The sequence below is a fragment of the Scyliorhinus canicula genome, chromosome 1, assembly GCF_902713615.1.
Source record: "Scyliorhinus canicula chromosome 1, sScyCan1.1, whole genome shotgun sequence".
In the NCBI taxonomy this organism is placed as follows: domain Eukaryota; kingdom Metazoa; phylum Chordata; class Chondrichthyes; order Carcharhiniformes; family Scyliorhinidae; genus Scyliorhinus; species Scyliorhinus canicula.
This window is the reverse complement of record NC_052146.1, coordinates 64,826,782-64,849,447: the sequence shown is the minus strand read 5'-3', so window position 1 is coordinate 64,849,447 and position 22,666 is coordinate 64,826,782. Positions and strand designations below refer to the sequence as shown.

The 22,666-nt window shown below is 45.6% G+C and overlaps 1 protein-coding gene across 1 annotated transcript in view; it reads left to right on the top strand.

Annotated features, from left to right (window-relative positions):
• Positions 1-9,500: 9,500 nt before the first annotated feature.
• Positions 9,501-22,666, top strand: part of gatc (glutamyl-tRNA amidotransferase subunit C) — a 32,012-nt gene continuing 18,846 nt past the window's right edge. Inside the window, exon 1 of the mRNA XM_038791922.1 lies at positions 9,501-10,081. Coding sequence (XP_038647850.1) covers positions 9,867-10,081 — 215 coding nt within the window. The 5' untranslated portion in view covers positions 9,501-9,866. The remainder of the gene's footprint in view (positions 10,082-22,666) is intronic.

Below are 22,666 nucleotides of genomic sequence, written 5' to 3'. Positions count from 1 at the left end.
GCAACACTGCAGCCTCACGGCGCCGAGGTCCTAGGGTCGATCCTGGCTCTGTGTGGAGTTTGCACATTCTCCCCGTCTCTGCGTGGGTTTTGCCTCCACAACCCAAAAATGTGCAGGGTAGGTGGATTGGCCACACTAAATTGCCCCTTCATTTGAAAAATTAATTGGGTACTCTAAATTTGAAAAACAAATGGCAGGCCACCAGCCATATATATGGACTGAAGCAAGGTCTCTGCAAAGAAGTCACCCATATCTGCATTTGGTCTCCCTAATGTAGAGCAGATTTCAGTGTGAGCAGCAAGGACAATACACTAAATTAAAAAAGTTAAAATTTGTGTTTCACCAGGAAGGGCTTTTGCGGTTTTGAACGGGGAAAAGGGAGGAGATAAACAGGCAAGTGTTGCATATCTTGTACTTGCATGGTACCAGAGGGTCATGAAGAGAACAGTCCCGTTGCAATGCTGCAAGTGGAAGAGAGATGTGTTTGGACGTGGCATCACACTGAAAGTAACAGGATTGGATACCGAGGATGTGGGGTGAAAAGTGAGGGCAGGAGGAATCCTATTGTTGTTCTGAGGGGGAAGTTTCCAGGTTTGCTCTTTGGTTTATTGTGACTTAGCTTACCTCATTAGGGGCTACAGTAGTAAAACATAAAGTGGGAGAAGCTGACTTCTCCCAGGAGAAAAAGGTGCTGAGCATTGCCATGGAGAAAGCAGCAGGAAACTATAGATTCCTAAGGTTTCCGATCAGCATCCATTTCTCTGGTAGTATAAATTGTTGCGATTGTTTAAAATTTGGCATTCTTATATTTTGTACTGATGAGTGCAAACTGAAAAGCTTCGGCAACATGTCTCTTTTCAGTGAAAGTAAAGTTCTGCACGACAAAGTGGCAGTGCAGTATCTAGTGCAGTATCTGGTTACAGTCAATGTAAAGAGGCAGAAAGCGCAGGCTTCCACCATTCAATTATTCGTGGCTGGCCTGTGATCTATTTCTTATAAACTCAACTTTGCCCCATGTCCCCGAAAACATTCGTGGTTAACAAAAATCAACCAATCTCTTTTTTAAAAACTTTTTCTGAGTTACAAAGCCAGGGCTCAGAGTGTGGACAGGGGCAAACCCCTAATCCAGCTCATTGCCTGCTCCAAAAACCAATTCAAATTGAATCCAATTCATGGTCCCCGCAGGAGAGACATACCAGACCTTAGCCAAAAGGCTGAGAAGCAATAACCAATCTCTGTTTTAACTATGAACTTTTTTATCATTGGCTGTGTGCAGAAGGGAGTTCTACCACCCTGTGTGAAGGAGTGTTTCTGATTTAATTCCTGAAAATTCTGGCTATAATTTTCGGGCTTCGCTCTCGCTCTCTCTCTCTCTCTCTGTCCTTCCTCCTCCTCCTCCCCCCCCCCCCACCCCCCAACGGCATGTTTTCCAGCAGCAGAAGCAGATGGCTATTGACCGCTGGTGGGATCTTCCGCTCCTGCCGCTGTGTAAGATATTCTGTGCGGCTCGCCCGTCCCGCCACCAAGAAACCCAACAAGGGTCAGGGTTGTCACCTTCAGTGGGATCAGAAGATTCTGCTGACGGGAAGAGCCAGAAAATCCAGCCCTCTGCTTCCTCGTCCTAGATTTCCCAACCACCAAAAATACTTCCTCTCTCTCTTGGTCGAACAAGGAAAAGAGTTGTCACCAATGTAATGTGGAAAAGGTGGCAGCCGTTTAGTGCACAGCAAGCCTCCAGAAAAATAAAATGATAATGACCAGATAGTGTTTTTTTTGGTGAAGCTGTTGTTTGGGAGATACATATTGGCCAGGTCACCTGAGATAACCCTGCTACTTTTCACAGTAGTTCCACAGGATTTTTTATGTCCACCTTGGAGGACCAGGCAGGCTTGGATTTAAAAAAAAAAGAGTACCCAATTATTTTTTTCCAATTAAGGAGCAATTTAGCATGGCCAATCCACCTACCCTGCACATCTTTGGGTTTTGGGGGTGAGACCCATGCAGACACAGGAAGAATGTGCAAACTCCACACGGACAGTGACCTGGGGCCGGGATTGAACCCAGATCCTCAGCGCTGTGGGGCAGCAGTGCTAACCACGGCGCCACCTTGCTGTCCTCGCCAGGCTTTGATTTATCACCTTGCCCCAAAAAAAAGGACAGCCCTCACTTGGCTCTAAAATCAGCCCTGATTGTTGGGCTCAAATTCTGGAATGGGACCCGAACTAGAGTACCCAATTAATTTTTTCCAATTAAGGGGCAATTGAGCATAACCAATCCACCTACCCGGCACATCTCTGGGTTGTGGGGGTGAAACACACGCAAACACGGGGAGCATGTGCAAACTCCACAAGGGCAGAGACCAGGATTGAACCTGGGACTTTGGTGCTGTGAGGCTGCAGTGCTAACCACTGAGCCACTGTGCTGCCGAGTCCAACATCCACAGTTAACATTACCGTACCTGCATCCCTTACTTCATTAAACTTAAATGAAATCCCCCCCCCAACTTTCTCCCCTTTAACCGTCTAAATTCCAGGGAATAAAATCTTAGTGTAATCCCTCCTCATAAATTAACCTTTGAAGTCCGGATAATCTGCAATTCTATGCCGCAATTCTATGCCGCACTCCTTCCAGCACCAATGTATCCTTCAAAGGTTTCTAGAAATATTTGCAGTTGTTGTCCAACCAGCACTTTGTCCACCTGTATCCCCTTGTAAGCTTGTCCTTTATAAATGTGATTTTAATTATTTTCTGTACTTACAGCATTTTTAAATGATCTTTGTACCTGGAGCCCCAAAGTTTCTTTGGACCCCAGCACAAAAGCAAAATTCTGCAGATGTCGGAAATCTGAAATTAAAAAACTGAAACTGCGGGAATACTCAGTGGGTCGGGTAACGTCGGTGGGGACAAATAGTCTGAATGTTTCAGGTTGATGATAATCCTTCAGTGGACTTCTCTTTGAACCTCCTCCCTTTTTAGATGTTCACCATTTGGAAAGTATCCTTTTAAGGTCCAAATTGAATGGCCTCACAGGTTTGAAAGCCATTTGCCAGTTTTTGTTTCTTCCATGCATTTAATCTATCAACATCTAATTTTTTGCTTCCATCTACATCTATAAAGAGATTTGGGGATTACTGAGGTATCGTCAATTCTGCTGCTGGGGACCCCCCCCCCCCCACCACACACACACACACAACGGGGAGGGTCGCCTTTGGCGGCACTGAGAGATCCTGCCGACAAGATTGGGCTGGAAAGTCCCACCCAACATCTTTACAACATATTGTCAAATAAATCAGTAAAGCTATTATTGGCAAATGAACCCATGATATTGCCAACATCTCGAGCAGACATAGCTATTCTCACATTGCGTGACATTCATAGAACATTACAGCGCAGTACAGGCCCTTCAGCCCTCAATGTTGCGCTGACCTGTGAAACCACTCTAAAGCCCATCTACACTATTCCCTTATCATCCATATGTTTCTCCAATGACCATTTAAATGCCCTCAATGTTGGCGAGTCCACTACTGTTGCAGGCAGGACATTCCACGCACTTACTACTCTCTGAGTAAAGAACCTACCTCTGACATCTGTCCTATATCTATCTCCACTCAATTTAAAGCTATGTCCCCTCGTGCTAGCCATCACCATCCAAGGAAAAAAGCTCTCACTGTCCACCCTATCTAATCCTCTGATCATCTTGTATGCCTCAATTAAGTCACCTCTTAACCTTCTCTCTAATGAAAACAGCCGTAAGTCCCTCAACCTTTCCTCATAAGATATTCCCTCCATACCAGGCAACACCCTGGTAAATCTCCTCTGCTCATTTCGCACTGATTCCTTGACAGCAAGGTATATCTGTCTTTGCCCCTGCATTTTGCAGGCATCCACGGTTTAGTTTACATTTCCTCTCAATTTGCAAGCTACAATTTATTCTTACACATAATATTGCTAAATCCATGATACTAAACACAAAGAAAGCTTACTCCATCCTCTTACACCAGTACGTACACAAGTTTTCATCTGCCATATTTCAGATGCACTTCAAGCATTCAGAGCTTTAGTGAAGAGAAAGCACAGCAATCATTTCATGTAGATTTCTTCTGACCTGCAAGTTTTGAAGCACTGGCAGTCTTCAGAAAGTTCCTCAATAACAGGAATTGCCTTCAGCGGTTACAGTATTTAGCATGGATTTGTGAAGGGTAAGTTATGTTTAACTAATCTAGTGGAACATTTTGATAAAGCCACCAGCATAGCTGATAGAGAAGTATCTATGAATGTTGTTGTAATATCGGAGTGGCAACTGCTATGTTTGAACAACAAACTATTAGTATAACTGACTATATACAGGGCGCTAGAATATGGTACCGACTTCCACAGCTCCGGCATCGATTCTGACCGGGAAAGCCTGCCCTTGCCCTGGCAACCTCCAGCATCTTCTTCAGGACTTTGCCAACAGTTTCTTCCGTATCGCAGTGTTATTTACCCCACACACCTGCTGTCTCGTAACATGTATTTTAAGGGCAGGCCCATATTCACAGTGCTGTTCTGCAGATGGTGAAATTTGAATTTAATAAAAACTGGAATTAAAAGTCTAATGATATAAATATGAGAAATGCCAATAAAAATATTGCAAAAAAAAGTCTGATGACTATGAAACCATTGCTGATTGTTGTAAAAACCCATCTGGCTCACTGATGTACTGTACGGAAGGAAATTTACCATCTTTACCTGGTCTGGCCTACATGTGACTCCAGACCCACAGCAATGTGGTTGACTCTTAACTGCCCCCTTCAAGGGCAATTAGGGATGGGTAATAAATGCTGGCCCAGCCATCGACACCCACGTCCCATGAATGAATTTTTAAAAATTATTCAACTGGTGACAAGGAAATGAATGAACAATGCTCCATTTGACCACATTCCTTACATAAGTGCAGCCTTGGTGAATGTCTACTGTAATGAAAGCTGAGAGGTCTCGGGGGGGGGGGGGGGGGGGGGGAAGATAAATGAAGCTTGTGGCTGAATCATTACCAGCTAAATATCTGGTAATTTTTAAATTCCACTAACCAATTAACATTCACTTAGGAGGCATAAGGGTGACGTAGATATATATACATATACTTTCCTTCATGTCTTCTGATCATGACATATTCTATGCATTCATTAATAAAGTAAATTGTCTCATACACCTTAATCACCTCACCTACCTGCCTTGTCACCTTCAGGGATCTGTCAAAATACATTGCAAGGTCCATCTGTTCCTCTACAATTTACAAGGACATTATTTATTGTATATTTCCTTGTTTGTTTGCCTTCCGCAAATACATTATCTTACATTTCTGTGGGTCACAGTCTCAGAATAAGGGGTGGGTCATTTAGGACTGAATGAGGAGAAATTTTATCACTCGGCAAGCTGTGAATCTTTAGAATGCAGTCTCAGAGGACAGTGGGTGCTCAGTGGTTGAGTATTTAGGACCCTAAAGGAATCAAGAGATATTGGGATCTTTGGGAAAGTGTGGTTGAGATAGAAGATCAGCCATGATTGAATATGGCTCAAACTCAAGTGGCCACATGTTCCTATTTGTTATGTTCTTCAAAATGATCCTGCGCCATCACCACTGACTCAACTCAACTCAACTCATAAATAGCAGAAAACCTATCCTGCCTCTTCTTGAAAGTCCAGTGGGTTAATTGGATAACATATACTTGTTAATTCCTAATTTCCATCAGTCACAGTGGGGCACTAACAACCTTCCAGCTTCCCGGAAGCAACCTGTGGATCTGTATCCCTCCCTTTCCTGCTTTAACAAAGTCCCCACTCTCAACCTTTCTCCTTCCAATCTATAGTCCCAGGGAGTGCAACCCCCCACCCCTTCCAACACACCCTTAGTTGTTCTAGGAATGCAGAACAGTGTACGAATCAGCGATAATTCCCAGTTCTGAGGTTATCCATTTTGGTAGGAATAACAGCAAACGGGATTATTATTTAAACGATAAATATTAAAGCATGCTGCTGTGCAGAGAGACCTGGGTGTGCTAGTGCATGAGTCACAGAAAGTTGGTTTACAGGTGCAACAGGTGATTAAGAAGGCAAATGGAATTTTGTCCTTCATTGCTAGAAGGATGGAGTTTAAACTAGGGAGGTTATGTTGCAATTGTATAAGGTGTTAGTGAGGCCACACCTGGAGTATTGTGTTCAGTTTTGGTCTCCTTACTTGAGAAAGGACGTACTGGCACTGGAGGGTGTGCAGAGGAGATTCATTAGGTTAATCCCAGAGCTGAAGGGGTTGGATTACGAGGAGAGGTTGAGTAGACTGGGACTGTACTCGTTGGAATTTAGAAGGATGAGGGGGGATCTTATAGAAACATTTAAAATTATGAAGGGAATAGATAGGATAGATGCGGGCAGGTTGTTTCCACTGGCGGGCGAAAGCAGAACTAGGGGACATAGCCTCAAAATAAGGGGAAGTAGATTTAGGACAGTTTAGGAGGAACTTCTTCACCCAAAGGGTTGTGAATCTATGGAATTCCTTGCCCAGTGAAGCAGTTGAGGCTCCTTCATTAAATGTTTTTAAGGTAAAGATAGATAGTTTTTTGAAGAATAAAGGGATTAAGGGTTATGGTGTTCGGGCCAGAAAGTGGAGCTGAGTCCACAAAAGATCAGCCATGATCTCATTGAATGGCGGAGCAGGCTCGAGGGGCCAGATGGCCTACTCCTGCTCCTAGTTCTTATGTTCTTATGTTCTGACCTTATGATGGAGAGGATGTCATTGGTGAAACAGGTGAAGAGGTTAGTATATTACCCTGAAGAAGTCCTGTAATGATGTCCTGGGACTGTGATGACTGACCTCCAACCACCATAGCCATCTTCCTTTGTGCTAGGTATGAATTTAATCAGTGGAGAGTGTTTCCCCTTATTCCCATTGCTTCCAGTTTTGTCAAGGCTCCTTGATGCCACATTTGATCAAATGCTGCTTTGACATCAAGGGCAGTCACTCTCACCTCATGAGTTCAGCTCTTTTATCTGCGTTTGGACTAAGACTGTAAAGAGGTCAGGAGCTGAGTCACCCTGGCAGAATCCAATCTGAGCGTCGGTGAGCAGATTATTGCTGAATTAATGCCACTGATAGCTCTATCAATAACGCCTTCCATCACTTTGCAGATAATTGAGACTAGGATGATGGGGTGATAATTACTGAATTCATAGAATTTTTTTTAGAATTTACAGTGCAGAAGGAGGCCATTCAGTCCATCGAGTCTGCACCGTCTCTTGGAAAGAGCACCCTTCCCAACCGCACACCTCCACCCTATCCCCATAACCTAGTAACCCCATCCAACACTAAGGGCAATTTTGGACACTAAGGGTAATTTAGCATGGCCAATCCACCTACCCTGCACATCTTTGGACTGTGGGAAGAAACCCACAGGAAGAGCACCCAGAGGAAACCCACACAGACACGGGGAGAACGTGCAGACTACGCACAGACAGTGACCCAAGCCGGGAATCGAACCTGGGACCCTGGAGTTGTGAAACAATTGTGCTAATCACTATGCTACCGTGCTGTCCAACACCCATTGGGTTGTATTTGTTCTTCCTTTTGTGTTCAGGACATTCCTTGGTAATTTTTCACAATGCCTGGTAGATGCCCGTACTGGGACAGCTTGGCTAGGGACACAGCAAGTTCTGGAGCACAAGTCTTCAGGGCTATTGCCGGAATGTTGCCAGGCCCTGTGGTAAACCACTGTTGCACCTGTAGTAGGTGATGTACGGTAGGACCTGTATTCCAGGTTCGTCGGTAGTCTCTGCCTGCTGCAAATATGTGTGTCCTCCAGCTAGCAGCCATTTCACCAGCTGCTGTAGGAGGCAATAAAGCCTCAGTTGGATTCGACTATTGTCTTTGTCCAATTGATCGTGCCTCAGGCCCTGTAGTCTTTATAGAATCCAGTGTATTCAGCTATTTCTTGATATCATGTGGAGTGAATCAAATTGACTGAAGACTGACATCTGTGATGCTGTAGACCTCAGGAGAAGATTCTGGCTGAGGATCATTGCAAATGCTTCAGTCATCTCTGATGTGCTGACCTCCCCCATCATTCAGGATGGGTGATATTTGTGGAGTCTCCTACTCCAGTTATTTATTTAATTGTCCATCGCCATTCAAGGCAGGATCTAAGAAGACTGCAAATCTGATCCCTGTTGGTTGTGGAATCGCTTAGCTCTGTCTATCGCAAGCTGCCTCCGCTGTTTGGCACACAGGTAGTCCTGTGTTGTAGCTTCATGAGGTTGTCATCTCATTTTAGGTGTGCCTGGTGTTGCTCCTGGTATACCCCCCTGCACTGTTCATTGAACCAGGATTCATCCTTGGCTTGGTGGCAATGGTAAAATAGGGGATAAGCTGGGCCATGAGGTTACAGATTGTGGTTGAGTACTATTCTGCTGCTGATGGCCCACAGCACCTCATGGATGCCCAGATTTAAGAGAGATGCAATGTGGTTTGTAATGCACCACCCAAAGCTGGACGGACCAGTGCTGAGGCTGATTTTAGACAAGCGGCAGGTTTGACAACTGTGATTAAATGAATTCCTGGAGGTTTCATCACATGAATTGGCCCAACACATTAGTCGGCCAACACATCCATACTTTTGATGCATGGCCTTTCTACGCCAATTGGAAAGCAAAAAGACTCATTATCCAATTAAATGATGCCTGATTATCAACCAAATAGCCTTTTATTTTCCCATTTTCAATATTTTTTATACCTGGTAAAGAGAAATGTTGGAAGAAAATTACAACAAAAAATATATCTTTTTAATGTCCTGATGATTTTTCTCCAGGGTCGCACATAGCAGTGTCCTGGAGATTGATCACCAAATCCTGGAGACTCCAAGCCAAACCTGGAGAGTTGGCAACCCTGTCTAGGATTGAATGGGTTGCTGCTGTTTGCTTTTTGTGCTGGAGAGAAAGGAGATTAGACAGTGCTTTTGCTTTTAACCGCTCTCTCTTTTACCACCTCCTCGCTCTCCCATTGTCACGACATTTCCAACAATAAATGCATTGAAATTTACTTATTTGGTAAAGATCTGTCTGGGTAATTGAAGGGATGCAGTGTAAACACACACCATGCACCATAGTTTATTTTCATGGTTTAATGTAATTATAGGGTAATGTTTGATGAGACAATAGGGACATTATACTATTTGTACAATTGAATAGTATGGGTAATAAATACAGTAATTGAGATTGGAAAATGTGACTTCAGGGTATTAATACTTATATATTAATGTAAATCAGTCCCAGGCTATTTCTGTACTGTTCTATGTTCTATGTAGCCGTAATGCAAAATATATGTTGCTGACTCTTTGCTGTGTACTGAGGATTGTTTACATTGAAAACAGGCAATGCTGGAAACACTCAGTGAGTCAGGCAGCATCTGGGGGATTGGGGGGGGGGGGGGGGGGGGGGGGGTGGGGGGGTGGAGAGAGAGAGAGAGAAAAAAATAAGTTTCAGGCTGGGTACTGATTGAGGTGTCATATTTCAAATGATATGTTCAAATTCTCAACTCTCTCAGGTGGATGGGAAAGATTTAATAGCACTATGTGTACAGTAGTGTATTGGTTATCTTACTGGACTAATAATCCAGACAGCATGAGTTCATGGCAGTTTGAGAATTTGAATTAAATTTGCAGAAATCTCACAATCCATCTGGTTCGGTAATGTCCTCTGAGGAAGGAAACTTGCCGTTACTTGATCTGGCACACAGATGACTCCTGTCCCACACTCAGGAGTGGCTTACCATACCAACAGATTGATCAGCTGTCAAGAAATGTAACATTTTCCAGGGATGTCGACGGGAATGAATAACGAAAATGAATAATGGCCAGGATTCGCCGACTGTTAGGATTTTCTTTTCCTGCAGGCAGCGAATTTCCGCCTGTGGTTTTCCCACTGGCATGGCGTGTCTTCAATGGGAAATCACATCGACAAGCAGCGAGAGTAAAGAATTCCACCGTCAGCGAATGATGTGCTGCCAAAAAACACGGGGCTGGGGAACCGGAGAATCCTGCCCAATATTTGAAGAAACGTAAGTGTACCTTGGCTATTGGCTGATGTTCTTAACTTTTTTTTAGATTTAGATACCCAATTATTTTTTCCAATTAAGGGGCAATTTAGTGTGACCAATCCACCTAGCCTGCCCATCTTTGGGTTGTGGGAGCGAGACTCACAAAGATATGGGGAGAATGTGAAAACTCCATGCAGACAATGACCCGAACCAGGATCGAATGTGGGTCCTCAGCGCCGTGGGCAGCAGTCCTAACCACGGAGCTACCGTGCCGCCCTGGCTGATGTTCTCAACTAATACAAAACATAGATTAATTATTGATTGTTTCATTGCCTTGTTGTGCTGTGTGTTTTTGGGTTTCATTGTGGCTCGTTCTGGAAGAGTTCCTTTGACAATCTTCAATGGAATCTGTTATATTACCTGGAGCAATATATGTTACTCATTTGTTTATGCCAAGATGTTCTAAAACCTTTTTTTTAAAATTTAGAGTACCCAATTACATTTTCCAATTAAGGGGCAATTTAGCATGGCCAATCCACCTATCCTGCACATCTTTTGGGTTGTGGGGGCGAAACCCACGCAGACACGGGGAGAATGCGCAAACTCCACACGGGCAGTGACCCAGGGCCGGGATTCGAACCCGGGTCCTCAGCACCATAGGCAGCAATGCTAACCACTGTGCCACCGTGCTGCCCTGAGATGTTCTAAAACTTGATACTGATGAATACTTAAAGTCGTCCAATGAAAATAAATAATTTATTGAGTAACTAATCAATTAACTTATGAGTTTGATTCTTTAATACTTTTACTAGCTATTAAATTAAACAAGATAGAACTGAGATAAACTGTGATTATTTATACTTGCACTCTGAACTAACTCAGTACCTCTGGTCTCTAGTCACAACACACACGAAGATGCAGGAAAACAGATTGAGTCTGTTTTTATGCCCCCTGTTAGTGTTGCCCTCTTGTGATCATTTAACTGCAATGACTATACATTAACCTTTTATGTATATACAGATACACCAGATCACTACAGAACCAACAACAGCTTATAGTTATTTTGCACCTTTACTGTAATAAAATGCCCCAAGGTGCTTCACAGGAGCATTACAAAAAAACACATCACTGAGCCATAGAAGGAGATATTAGGTTAGTTGATCAAAGGTTTGGTCAAAGTGGTAGGTTTTAAGGAATGTCGTAAAGGAGGAACACAAAATACTGTGGATATTGGAAATCTGAAATAAGAACAGAAAGTGCTGGATAAACATCTCAGCAGGTCCAGCAGCATCTGTGGAGAGTTAATGTTTCAAGTCCGTATGACTCTTCTTCAGACCTGCCGAGTTTTCCTCGCACTGTTTGCTTGATGCGTGATGAATGTAGAAATTGTTAGATATTATATTTCATATTTGCGATAGTAATGTTATTTTAAAATATATATAAGCAGTGTGTCTGCTAAAGCTGTAATTAGTGAGTTGTAAAAGGTGAGATCATGATTGATTGCAACAAAGGTAAAGGGCTAATGGAATCAAGTTTGATTGCTGGAGATTACCTGGGAGTGTAGATAATTTATGAGTAAGTGGTGTTTAGTCCCAGCTAAGGAGGTCATTGTATAGTTAATAGTAGGAGCCAGGTCTGTCTGTAGTTTTGAAGTTTTAGATAGGATTTTAAGTTGAACAACAGTTTGGCCAAATATTGCACGTTTGAGCAGAGGTGTACTGGATCTGGTCCTGAAAGGCTCGCTCTCTCCAAATGGCTCTACACAACTAGAAAATAATTTGTTAACTTTATTTATAATAATAATCTTTTATTGCCACAAGTATGAAGTTATTGCGAAAAGCCCCTCGTCGCTACATTCTGACGCCTGTTCGGGTAAGCTGAATTGAACCCATGCTGCTGGCCTTGTTCTGTATCACAAACCAGTTGTCTAGCTCACTGAGCTAAACCAGCCTTGTAGCAAGTGGTAGTTGAACTGTATTGGGTTAGTAGCAGGTATAGATAGCAAGACTTCTTTCATTTTGATTAAGATTGTTCAACTGATAATGGTAAAGTTATTTCTTTGATGTGAATGTGGCTAATTCTGTGTTTAAATCAGTTTGTTTTAACATGAAAAATACCAATTGGTCAAAGGCATTAGTCCTGGAGTGAAGTATCCTTTCCTCAAAGTTTTACAAATAGAAAAATTATTTGGAATTCTCGTCTGGTAGCCTTTTAAAAAAAAAAGTATGTTTACAGGATGTTGATTGTGGGAGATTCAGCGATGGTAATGCCATTGAATGTTAAGGGGCGATGGTTAGATCCTCTCTTGTAGGAGATGGTCATTGCCTGGCACTTGTGTGGCACAATTGTAACATGCCACTTGTCAGCCCAAGCCTGGATATTGTCCAGGTCTTGCTGCATTTGGACATGGACTGCTTCATTAGCTGAGGAGTTGCGAATGGAGCTGAGCACTGTACAATCATCCGCAAACATCCCCAGTTCTTTTTTTAAATTTAGAGTGCCCAATAAACTTTTTCCAATTAAGGGGAAATTCAGTGTGGCCAATCCACCTAACCTGCATATCTTTGGGTTGTGAGCGCAAAACCTGGGCAGACATGGGGAGAATGTGCAAACTTCACACGGACAGTGACCCAGAGCCGGGATCGAACCTGGGATCTTGGCGCCATGAGGCCGCAGTGCTTACTACTGAGCCACCGTGCTGCCCACAAAATATCCCCACTTCTGACCTAATAATGGAATGGAGGTCATTGATGAAGCAGCCGAAGATGGTTGGGCCTAGGACACTACCCTGAGGAACTCTTGCAGTGATATCTTGGAGCTGACATGATTGACCGCCAACCACCACAACCATCTTCCTTTGTGCCAGGTTTGACTCCAACCAGCAGAGAGTTTTCTCCCTGATTCCCATTACCTCCAATTTAGCTTGAGCTCCTCGATGCTATATTTGATCAAAAGGTGCCTTGATGTCGTGCAGCATGGTAGCACAGTGGTTAGCACTGCTGCCCCACAGTGCCAGGAACCGGGTTCAATTCCAGCCTCTGGTGACTGTCCGTGTGGAATTTGCACCTTCTCCCTGTGTCAGCGTGGGATTTCTCCGGGTGCTCCGCTTTTCCTCCCACAGTCCAAAGATGTGCAGGTCAGGTGGATTGGCCATGCTAAATTGCCTGTTAGTTGTAATGTTCTTGTTGGATGGCCTGATTTATATTACAAGAACACTTGTAGCTAAAGCTATAAATGATTTATTAACATTAACTCTGGGTAAATTATATACAAAACAACAGATGAATAACAGTAAGATCAAGGGCAAGCAATCTCTCTCTTTAGCTTCCTCCAGCCCGTCTGATGGGTCACTTGACTCTAACATTCACTTATATACTAGTGAGACTCCTAGTGGTCAGTCGGTGAATTACAACACCATAATATCACTACATCCCCTTTCCTTTGAAGGAATAAATTAATATATTATTATCAGTATATTTACATGCGATATTATGAGCCTATGAGTCTAACAGTATTCATTTTTAAAACATATATGTATATATATATGCACACCCAAGAGCAGCAAGCAAGCATAGTATGTACAAATAGTCCAAATCTACAAATTGAGTCAATCAGGTTTTCTTTCATGCAGTATTACACTGCTTGCCTTTATGCTTGACAGTAGAGCCATTTCAGGACAGTTTGAAAAATAATCAATGGTCATGAAATAATTTTTGCTTTGAAGGTGAAAGATTTCAATAGCTACTTTCTACCATGGTGCCATAGGTAAATCAGATATTTGTTTCTCTTGTTCTCTTGTTTGCTTGCAACGATGCGTCTGGCATGTGTCACAGCAACTGACTATCCTGTCAATATCCTGGTTTATACCTGGCCAGTAAACAGAGTCACAAGCTCTCCGTTTACATTTTTCAATCCGTAGATGTCCTTCGTGTATCCTCTTTAGTACATCTTTGCAAGGAGATTGAAGTATGACTATAGTGTTCAAACAAAGTAACATTCCATCAATGATACTGAGTTCAGATCTTATATTGTAGAACTCCATATATTGACCTCTGGGCCAGTGTGAGTTGATGTTCCTCATCACCTCTTGAAGAGTTTGATTCTTCCTGGTCTCTCCTTAAATATCACATAGTTCCGCATCTGAAACTGGTAATAGTGTGGAAATAAGATTGACATGCAGATCTACATCTTCAGCAATTTCACTACTAATATTTTGTATCGGCACTCTCGATAATGCATCTGCTAAGAACAATATTTGCCTGGCGTGTAGATGAGATTGAAGTCATAGTGTTGTAACTTCATCATCACGGAGACACCTGGTTGAGATTTTGTTTGATGATGTTAACGAAAGGACGATGATTTGTCTCAACTGGGAAAGTTGGAAGCACAGAGATGGGCTGGTTTAGCACAGTGCACTAAATAGCTGGCTTGCAATGCAGAACAATGTCAGCAGCACAGGTTCAATTCCCATACCGGCCTCCCTGAACAGGCGTTGGAATGATGCAACTAGGGGCTTTTCACAGTACCTTCATTGAAGCCTACTCATGACAGTAAGTTATTATTAGATGTAGTCGTGGAATTTCTCTAAGCCTGCAAAGAAACCCAGGCATTCTTTTTTGATTTGAGCGTACCTCTGCTCTGTTTTCTAAAAAAAATTTAGAGTACCCAATTCATTATTTCCAATTAAGGGGCAATTTAGCATGACCAATTCACCTACCCAGCACATCTTTTGGGTTGTGGGGGTGAAACCCACGCAAACACGGGGAGAATGTGCAAACTCCACACGGACAGTGACCCAGGGCCAGGATTGAACCTGGGACCTCGCCGCAGTGAGGCAGCAGTGCTAACCACTGCACCACCGTGCTGCCCTTACCTCTGCTCTGTTATCGTCATGGATCATGATGCACACGCGACTGGTTTCCAATCATCATGCTCGAGTTGCAGAAGAATGCTCCCAGACCACCTTTGGATGTGTCTGTGACACTTTCATTTGCTTAGACCGGTCAAAAAATGTGAGACCTGACGTGGTAGTTAGTGAAGTTTTGAGCTTCTTCCATTTTTACTCATTTTGCTCAGTCCATGTGAAATCCGTTGCCTTGTGCAGGAGGTCACGTAGATTTGTTGTTTTTGCTGACAGGTTTGGAATGAATTTCCCCATAAAATTGATCATATCCATCACTCTTAAGGTGGCTATTTGTGGTGTGGTTCTTGCATGTTGAGAATTGCTTAGATTTTGTCCTTGTCGGGTTCAATGCCATGATGAGAGCTTGTCACCGAGGAATGTGCCCTCAGTTACTCCAAATTGGCACTTTTGCTGGTTGAGCTTCATCCCATTTCTCCTGACGCTCGTTAGAATTTTAAACAACCTCGTATTGAGCTCTTCTATGGTTCAGCCCCAAACGATATCATCCACGTACACAGGTACACCTTTGATGCCTTCAATTATGTGCTCCGTGGCACGGTGACAAATTTCTGATGCCGAAATTATGCCAAATGCATGTCAGAAAGCAGTACCATCCAAATGGCGTATTAAAAGTGCAGTGATTTGTACTTTGTTCCTCTAGCTTTAGTTGCCAGAAACCCTGAGATTCATCAAGTTTCGTTAAGAATTGTGCACCAGCCATTTCAGTAGTGATTTCCTCACGCTTTGGTATTTGGTAATGTTCTCTTTTAATATTCTTGTTAAGATCTTTAGGATCCATGCATAGTGTCATTCTTTTTCTTTACACAAACCCTACCAGCTTTCCCATACCGGTCTCCCCGAACAGGCGCCGGAATGTGGCGACTCGGGTCTTTTCTCAGTAATGTCATTGAAGCTTCCTTGTGACAATAAGCGATTATTATTATTATTATTATTAATCATGCAGTTTACCCAGTTGGTAGGTTCTTCCATCTTTCTAATTACTTTTAATTTTGTCATTCTGTCCAGCACCTTTTTGAGGCAACCCCAAAGAGGTGCAGGTGCTCTTCTTTATAAAAGCAAATTACTGTGGATGCTGGAATCTGAAACGAAAGGGAAAATGCTGGAAAATCTCAGCAAGTCTGGCAGCATCTGTAGGGAGAGAAAAGAGCTAACGTTTCGAGTCTGATGACTCTTTGTCAAAGCTAACAGAGAAAGTGGGAAATATTTATACTGTGGAGTGAGAATGAAAGATAATAATAATAATCATATTGTCACAAGCAGGCTTCAATTAAGTTACTGTGAAAAGCCCCTAGTCGCCACATTCCAGCGCCTGTTCGGGGAGGCTGGAAGGGGAATTGAACCCCCGCTGTCGGCATTGTTCTGCATTACAAGCCAGCTGTTTAGCCCACTGTGGTAAACCAGGGAAACCGGGTGCTAATGGCCACAGAAACCAAGGGGAAAGAGTGCTAATGGCAGTCCCCAGAGAGGACAAAAAGGTGTGAAAGGCTATGGGAAGCACGGTGGCCTAGTGGTTAGCACAGCTGTCTCACGGCGCTGAGGTCCCAGGTTCGATCCCAGCTCTGGGCCACTGTCAGTGTGGAGTTTGCACATTCTCCCCGTGTCTGCATGGGCTTCGCCCCCACAACCTAAAAATGTGCAGAGTACGTGGATTGGCCACGCTAAATTGCCCCTTAATAGAAAAAATAATTGGGTAATCTAAATTTATATTAAAAAAAGATGTGAAAGACCAAACAGCAGGGAAACTAACATCAGAGGATGAACTGTAGATGTGGGGGGAGGGGAAGGGGGAAGCAAAGAGGAGGAAGGTGAAGGAAAGGTGGATAAGATGGGGGGGGGATTAAATATTTATTAAGAAAGAAAGAAATGGTAAAAGACAGTTAAAATGAAATGAAAACAAATGGGTCACGGTGGGGTAGATCTGATCATCTGAAGTTGTTGAATTCGATGTTCCGTCCGGACGTGCTTAACTGGAAGATGAGATGTTGTTCCTCCAGTTTGCGTTGCGCTTCACTGGAACATTGCAGCAGGCCAAGAACAGACATGTGGGCATGGGAGCAGGGTCTTTTGTTAAAATGGCAAGCAACAGGAAGGTCAGGGTCCTAAATGCACTCTTGGTACTCTTCTTGGTGCCTGTATCACAGGTTTTGCATTCTCTTTGAGTTGTATCGAGAAGGTGAATGGTGGTGAACACATCGCTGAATTTGCTGATAATATTCTCAGAATTGCTGGAGTGTTGATCCAATCCGTTGTGGATGCGAAATACCGACTGAACTAGACCAGTTCTTCACAGGACTGATCACCTAATAATGAATCCAAGCCCTCAGATACAATATAGAATGGGACGGAATAAACTGTTCTTCACCACCACACTCGGGTCACAAGCACCATAACATTTAATGCTTGAACCATTATAATCTCTCAGAGATATTTTGTGATTTCTTCTAATCGGCTTAATTTTTTGATTTTTAAAATCAGTCATGCTGATTAAATTGGCTTTGGCACCAGTGTCTAACTTCAATTGGACGACTGTACGTTCACTTCAAGTGATAGCAGCCTCATCAACCAAATTTATTTTAAATGGATTATCAATTTGCATTTCTTTAAGTGCTGGAGAATGTTTTGATGTCTCCAAAAAAATGTATCTTCTGTGTTATTGCTCCAACAAACAATGATGTCTCGTCTCTGGAGACTGTGTCTTCCACTGTGCTGACTGGTCTAGGGTTGAGCTTTGAGTAACAATCCTGAGCAAAGTGATTTTTCCCTTTGCATTTGGATTTGGCTGGGCTGGTTTGCATCTGGATTGGGCTGGTTTAGCATAGTGGGCTAAATAGCTGGCTTGTAATGCAGAACAAGGCCAGCAACACGGGTTCAATTCCCGTACCAGCCTCCCCGAATAGGCGTTGGAATGTAGCGACTAGGGGCTTTTCACAGTAACTTCATTGAAGCCTACTTGTGACAATAAGCGATTATTGTTATTAAACGCTGGACACTCCCTTAATTTTGGGATTTGACCACATGTTTTACACAGAAATACTTTGTCCTGATCTTTAACGTGTTTCTTGGTGTTCGAGGAGCTGTAGGTGTGGGGATGGACGTTTCCTTGGCACAGGCCATCCCCCCATAAATGGTGCCACTCCTTTGAGGGGGTAGAAAAACATCATAACCACTCCCCTCCCTGGTGCAGGGAGGGTGACGCCCTGACCCCTGCCCGACATCACACCCCGCCCTATTTGCCAGACTCAATGTGGCGGGGGACTGGGTCCCAGAATGCAACTGCCCGAAGGAAGCCAGCTGCTCGGTGGGGAACACGGGGATGATGTTGAGTCCATTTAAAGCGAGGCGGTGGACTCCCTCGTGCTCAATATCGAGTCACTCCTCATCCCACGTGGGGAACTCCGGGATTTTCCATATGCCACCTGCGGCCACCAAAACCGAACGCAGCTAGCCCTCGGCCAGTGGTCGGATATGGTGCTGCTCGTCTGGTCTTACCCTGCCTATGTTAAAGAGGTGGGAGACATGGATGCGACTCGGCAGCGCTGGCTGAAATCTTTCCTCGCCGGGCTGTAGAGGGAGTGGAGGGACTCGTGCGCCTCTGCTCCTTTCCGAGCACTAAAAAGGTGACAGTGAAGGTAGCACTTTATTGCTGATATGGAAGTGACCATAGTCAGCCTCAACATCAACGGCATCAGGGATGTGCTCTGCAGGTTCCAGAACATCTCGGTCCTCCAGGATGGGAAGTATGCGGCCTACTTCCTGCATGAAATCTACACCGCTCCTGGAGACAAAGCCACGTGGCTCCTGGAGTGGCAAGGGGGGGGGGGGTCTACATGAGTCACCTGACCGTACGTTTAGGCAGGGTGGCCAAACTTGGTGGCCCCACAAATTCAGATGGGGATTTTGGGAGTCAAGGAGCCAGTGCCAGACCAGTTACTGCACCTGACGGTGCGCGAGGGGGGTGAGGTACTTCACTTTGTGAATGTTAAAGCTCCCTCGGCTGGCCAGCAGCAGACAACTTTCTTTGAGCAAGTGTCCACTCATCTTGGCCATTGCCATGGGCGAGTGTATCGTCCGGGGGGGGGGGGATGCGTGAATTTAATTGCACCCTCTGGACAAAGGACCGCCTTGGTATCCAGTGCAGCTCTCGTGCAGTGGTGAAGTTCTGGATCTGGTCGGGTTCTTTGACTTGGTGGATGTCTGACGGACTCTCCAGACTCTCCATCCTGACTCCAGCGTCTTCACCTTTGTGAGGCCTGGGGTCAGAGTGTCCAGAATCGACTGCCTTTATATTCTAGGGCATACCTGCCCTGTGTCCCAACGGCATCTGTGCAGCAGGTGCCATGTTCGGACCACCGTCTGGTACGGGCAGGTCTCGCCCTGTTTCGTACTCAGTCACTGTCCCTACTGGCACTTTAACAACCTGCTGCTGGAGGTCGAGCGGTTCCTGGGCTCATTTCTGGACCAGCAGGAGAAAGAAGCGGGAGACTTCCCTCCTTGAGACTGTGGTGGGACCTGGGCAAGACTCACTGCGTACCTCTTGTCAGGAGTACACGAGAGAGTCGACAAAGAGGTGGAAATCCAGAGTCGAGGAGTTGGAGAAGGAGGTGCTCGACCTTGAGTCACGTCTCGGTCAGCCCAATGAAGACCCGGCCCTGCGGCAGGTGTACAGAGAGAAGGGCGCGCTGCGGGACCTGCAACTTGTCGGGTCCCGTGGCGCGTATGTGATGTCGCGAATCCAGATCCTCATGGACATGGACCTCGGCTCCCCCTTCTTCTACTCGCTGGAAAAAAGGTGCGGAGTCCGTCAGCAGCTACCTACGCTGCTGGCTGACAACGGGTTCCTCATCTCGGATCCGGAGGAGGTCAAATTCAAAGCTTCTACAGAGCCTTTTTCTCCCCGGATAACAGCAAGGAAGCTTGCCGCATTGGGAGGACCTGCTGCAGGTCGGCCCGGAGGGCGCCAGGAGGCTTGATACCCCTATAAGCCTGGAGGAGCTGTGCAGCGCCCTCGACAGCCTGTCTCGGGGGAAAACCCCAGGGTTCGTCGGGTTGACCATGGAGTTCTTCAGGGCGTTCTGCGACGTCCTGGGGAGCGACTATGCGGAAGTCCTGGGGAAAGTATCGCGACTGGGGAGATGCCCCTCTCATGGTGTAGGGCCATCATTACCCTGCTGCCAAAGAGGGGGGATCTCCGCCACCTTAAAAATTGGCATCCAGTCTCCTTCCTCAGCACGGATTACAAGATCTTCGCCAAGGTGATGTGTTTGCGCCTTGGCACCATGCTGGACCACATGATCCACCCTGACCAATCCCTCTGACTTTCTCACAAAGATCCAAAGAATGATTGTAGAGTTCTTCTGGGACAAGAGACTGCACTGGGCTGCTGCTGAGGTTCTTTTTTTTTGTATAAATTTAGAGTACCCAATTTATTTTTCCAATTAAGGGACAATTTAGCCAATCCACCTACCCTGCACATCTTTGGGTTGTGGGGGCGAAACCCACGCAAACACGGGGAGAATGTGCAAACTCCACACGGACAGTGACCTAGGGCCGCGATCGAACCTGGGACCTCGGCGCTGTGAGGCTGCAGTGCTAACCACTGCGCCACCGTACTGCCCCGCTGCTGAGGTTCTGAGTCTCCTGCCTAGACAGGGTGGTCAGGCACCAATGTGCCTTTGCACCCAGGTGGTGACCTTCCACCTTCAGACCCTTTACGTTGAGCTCCCTCCACGATGGTATGCTCTGGCGACGCATTTCTTCCGCCAGGTGTACGGCCTGAATTATGGCAATCAGCTCCTGTTCGTAGATCTGCAGGGTCTTTGTTACCCTCTGCAAGTGCTGCCCGTCTTTTACCAGGACCTGCTCAAAGTCTGGAACATGGTTGCCTCACTCCGCAGCTACCCCCCCCCCCCCCCCCCCCCCGGTCAGGAGTAGCGGCTGTCGTCAGGGAGCCGCTACTCAGGAATTCGCAGCTCCACCAATACCATTTTGAGTGACTGCGGAGGAGCGAGCTGTGGCTGGCAAGGTGACCAGGATCGGGGACGTTCTGGATAGCGGAGGAGTGGGCTGAATGACACCCCATGAATTAGCACCACACTCACCAGTGGACATCCGGCAAGCAGTCAATGCTATCCGAGACCTCAAAACGGTCATATTCGGACCCAATGGCACTCACGGTCTGGAGGACGTGCAGGTTTGCGTGGTATCGTGTCTGGGGGAACCTCTGCTTGGATCGAATTCCACATTGGCCCCAGGCCCCGATATCTCCTCGAGGGCTGGTGCCCCACAATCCTAGACGCATCGTGGAAATGCCCACCATGCCTTTTCGCACTGCGCGGAGAGGTTTCCTGTACGGGCTGCAGCTACACACTCTTCACCTCCTTACCCTCGCCCGGACATGGCATGGCGTGTCTTGTCGCCGTCTGCCGGTGGATCTCCCCACTGGAGGTCCCTCTATGGAAGAGTCCTCCCTCTCAATCTTGGGGACCTGGAGTAGAGGATGTTGCATGCAGCAGTGCCGTACAATTACCGATTGCACCGGTTCACGGACTCCCAAGAATCCTTCCATTTTTGCGGCTTGGGGAGTCCGTGGATCAGGCTGCACTCCCTTTTTGTTTTTTGTAAATCATTTGTTGAAGTTTTGTTTGCACTTCAGCCCCACGCTCCTGATCTATGGCCACCTGGTGTGGAGAGGGGCAGGGAAGGCGGAAAATCTCCTTGTGAACCAACTCTTGGCCTGGCAAACATGCCATTCATAGGCCTAGGTAGCAGGCGACCTAGGGGGTGGTCCGACCAGACTGTTTGCCCCTTTTCCGTGGCTAAATTCATGGCTGGGTATCTCTAGAAAGGGAGCATGGGTGTCCAGGGGCACCATCGAGGCCGTCCGTGCCCGGTGGGCACCGCAGGGGTTGGGGTGCTTTATTGACCCCTTTAATTGAAATGAAATGAAAATCGCTTATTGTCACAATATGCTTCAAATGAAGTTACTGTGAAAAGCCCATAGTCGACACATTCCGGCGCCTGTTCGGGGAGGCTAGTACGGGAATTGAACTGTGCTGATGGTCTGCCTTGGTCTGCTTTCAAAATTGCACTCTCATTTGATGTTTTTAAGTTTCCGTTGATCTTTGTTACGATTGGGCAGTGCCCCGATCGGGAGCAGCCCTTTTGCTTTGTCCCGAAGGTTGTTTCCTTTCATCCATTTTGTTGGTGGACCTCAAAAGAGTGGCCAATTCACCGACCCTGCACATCTTTTTGGGTTGTGGGGGTGAGACCGACACAGACACGGGGAGAATGTGCAAACTCCACTAAGACAGTGATCCGGGGCCGGGATCGAACCCGGGTCCTCAGCGCCGTGAGGTAGCAGTGCTAACTATTGCACCACCGTGCTGCCCCTCGTGTAGGGATTCTATAATTCTAGGCTCAACAGAGCACAAGACCCTGTCTCCAAACCTTGCTTGTGAGTGTAGGGCACAGTTCTCGCTCCCATTTCACCCTCACTCCGCTCAGTGGGGAGGGATCAGATGAGAGAAAGTGGCCATATATGTCTGAGATAGACCGTCAGCCCGGTTGAGCCGAACAAACAATCCTCTCCAGAAAAGTGGAAGGTGGAACCAGAGGAAAAGAAGGGAAAGCCGAACGGGTAAAATCACAAACTTGTAAGGAGCGAAAAAGACTAGAGTTGGGTA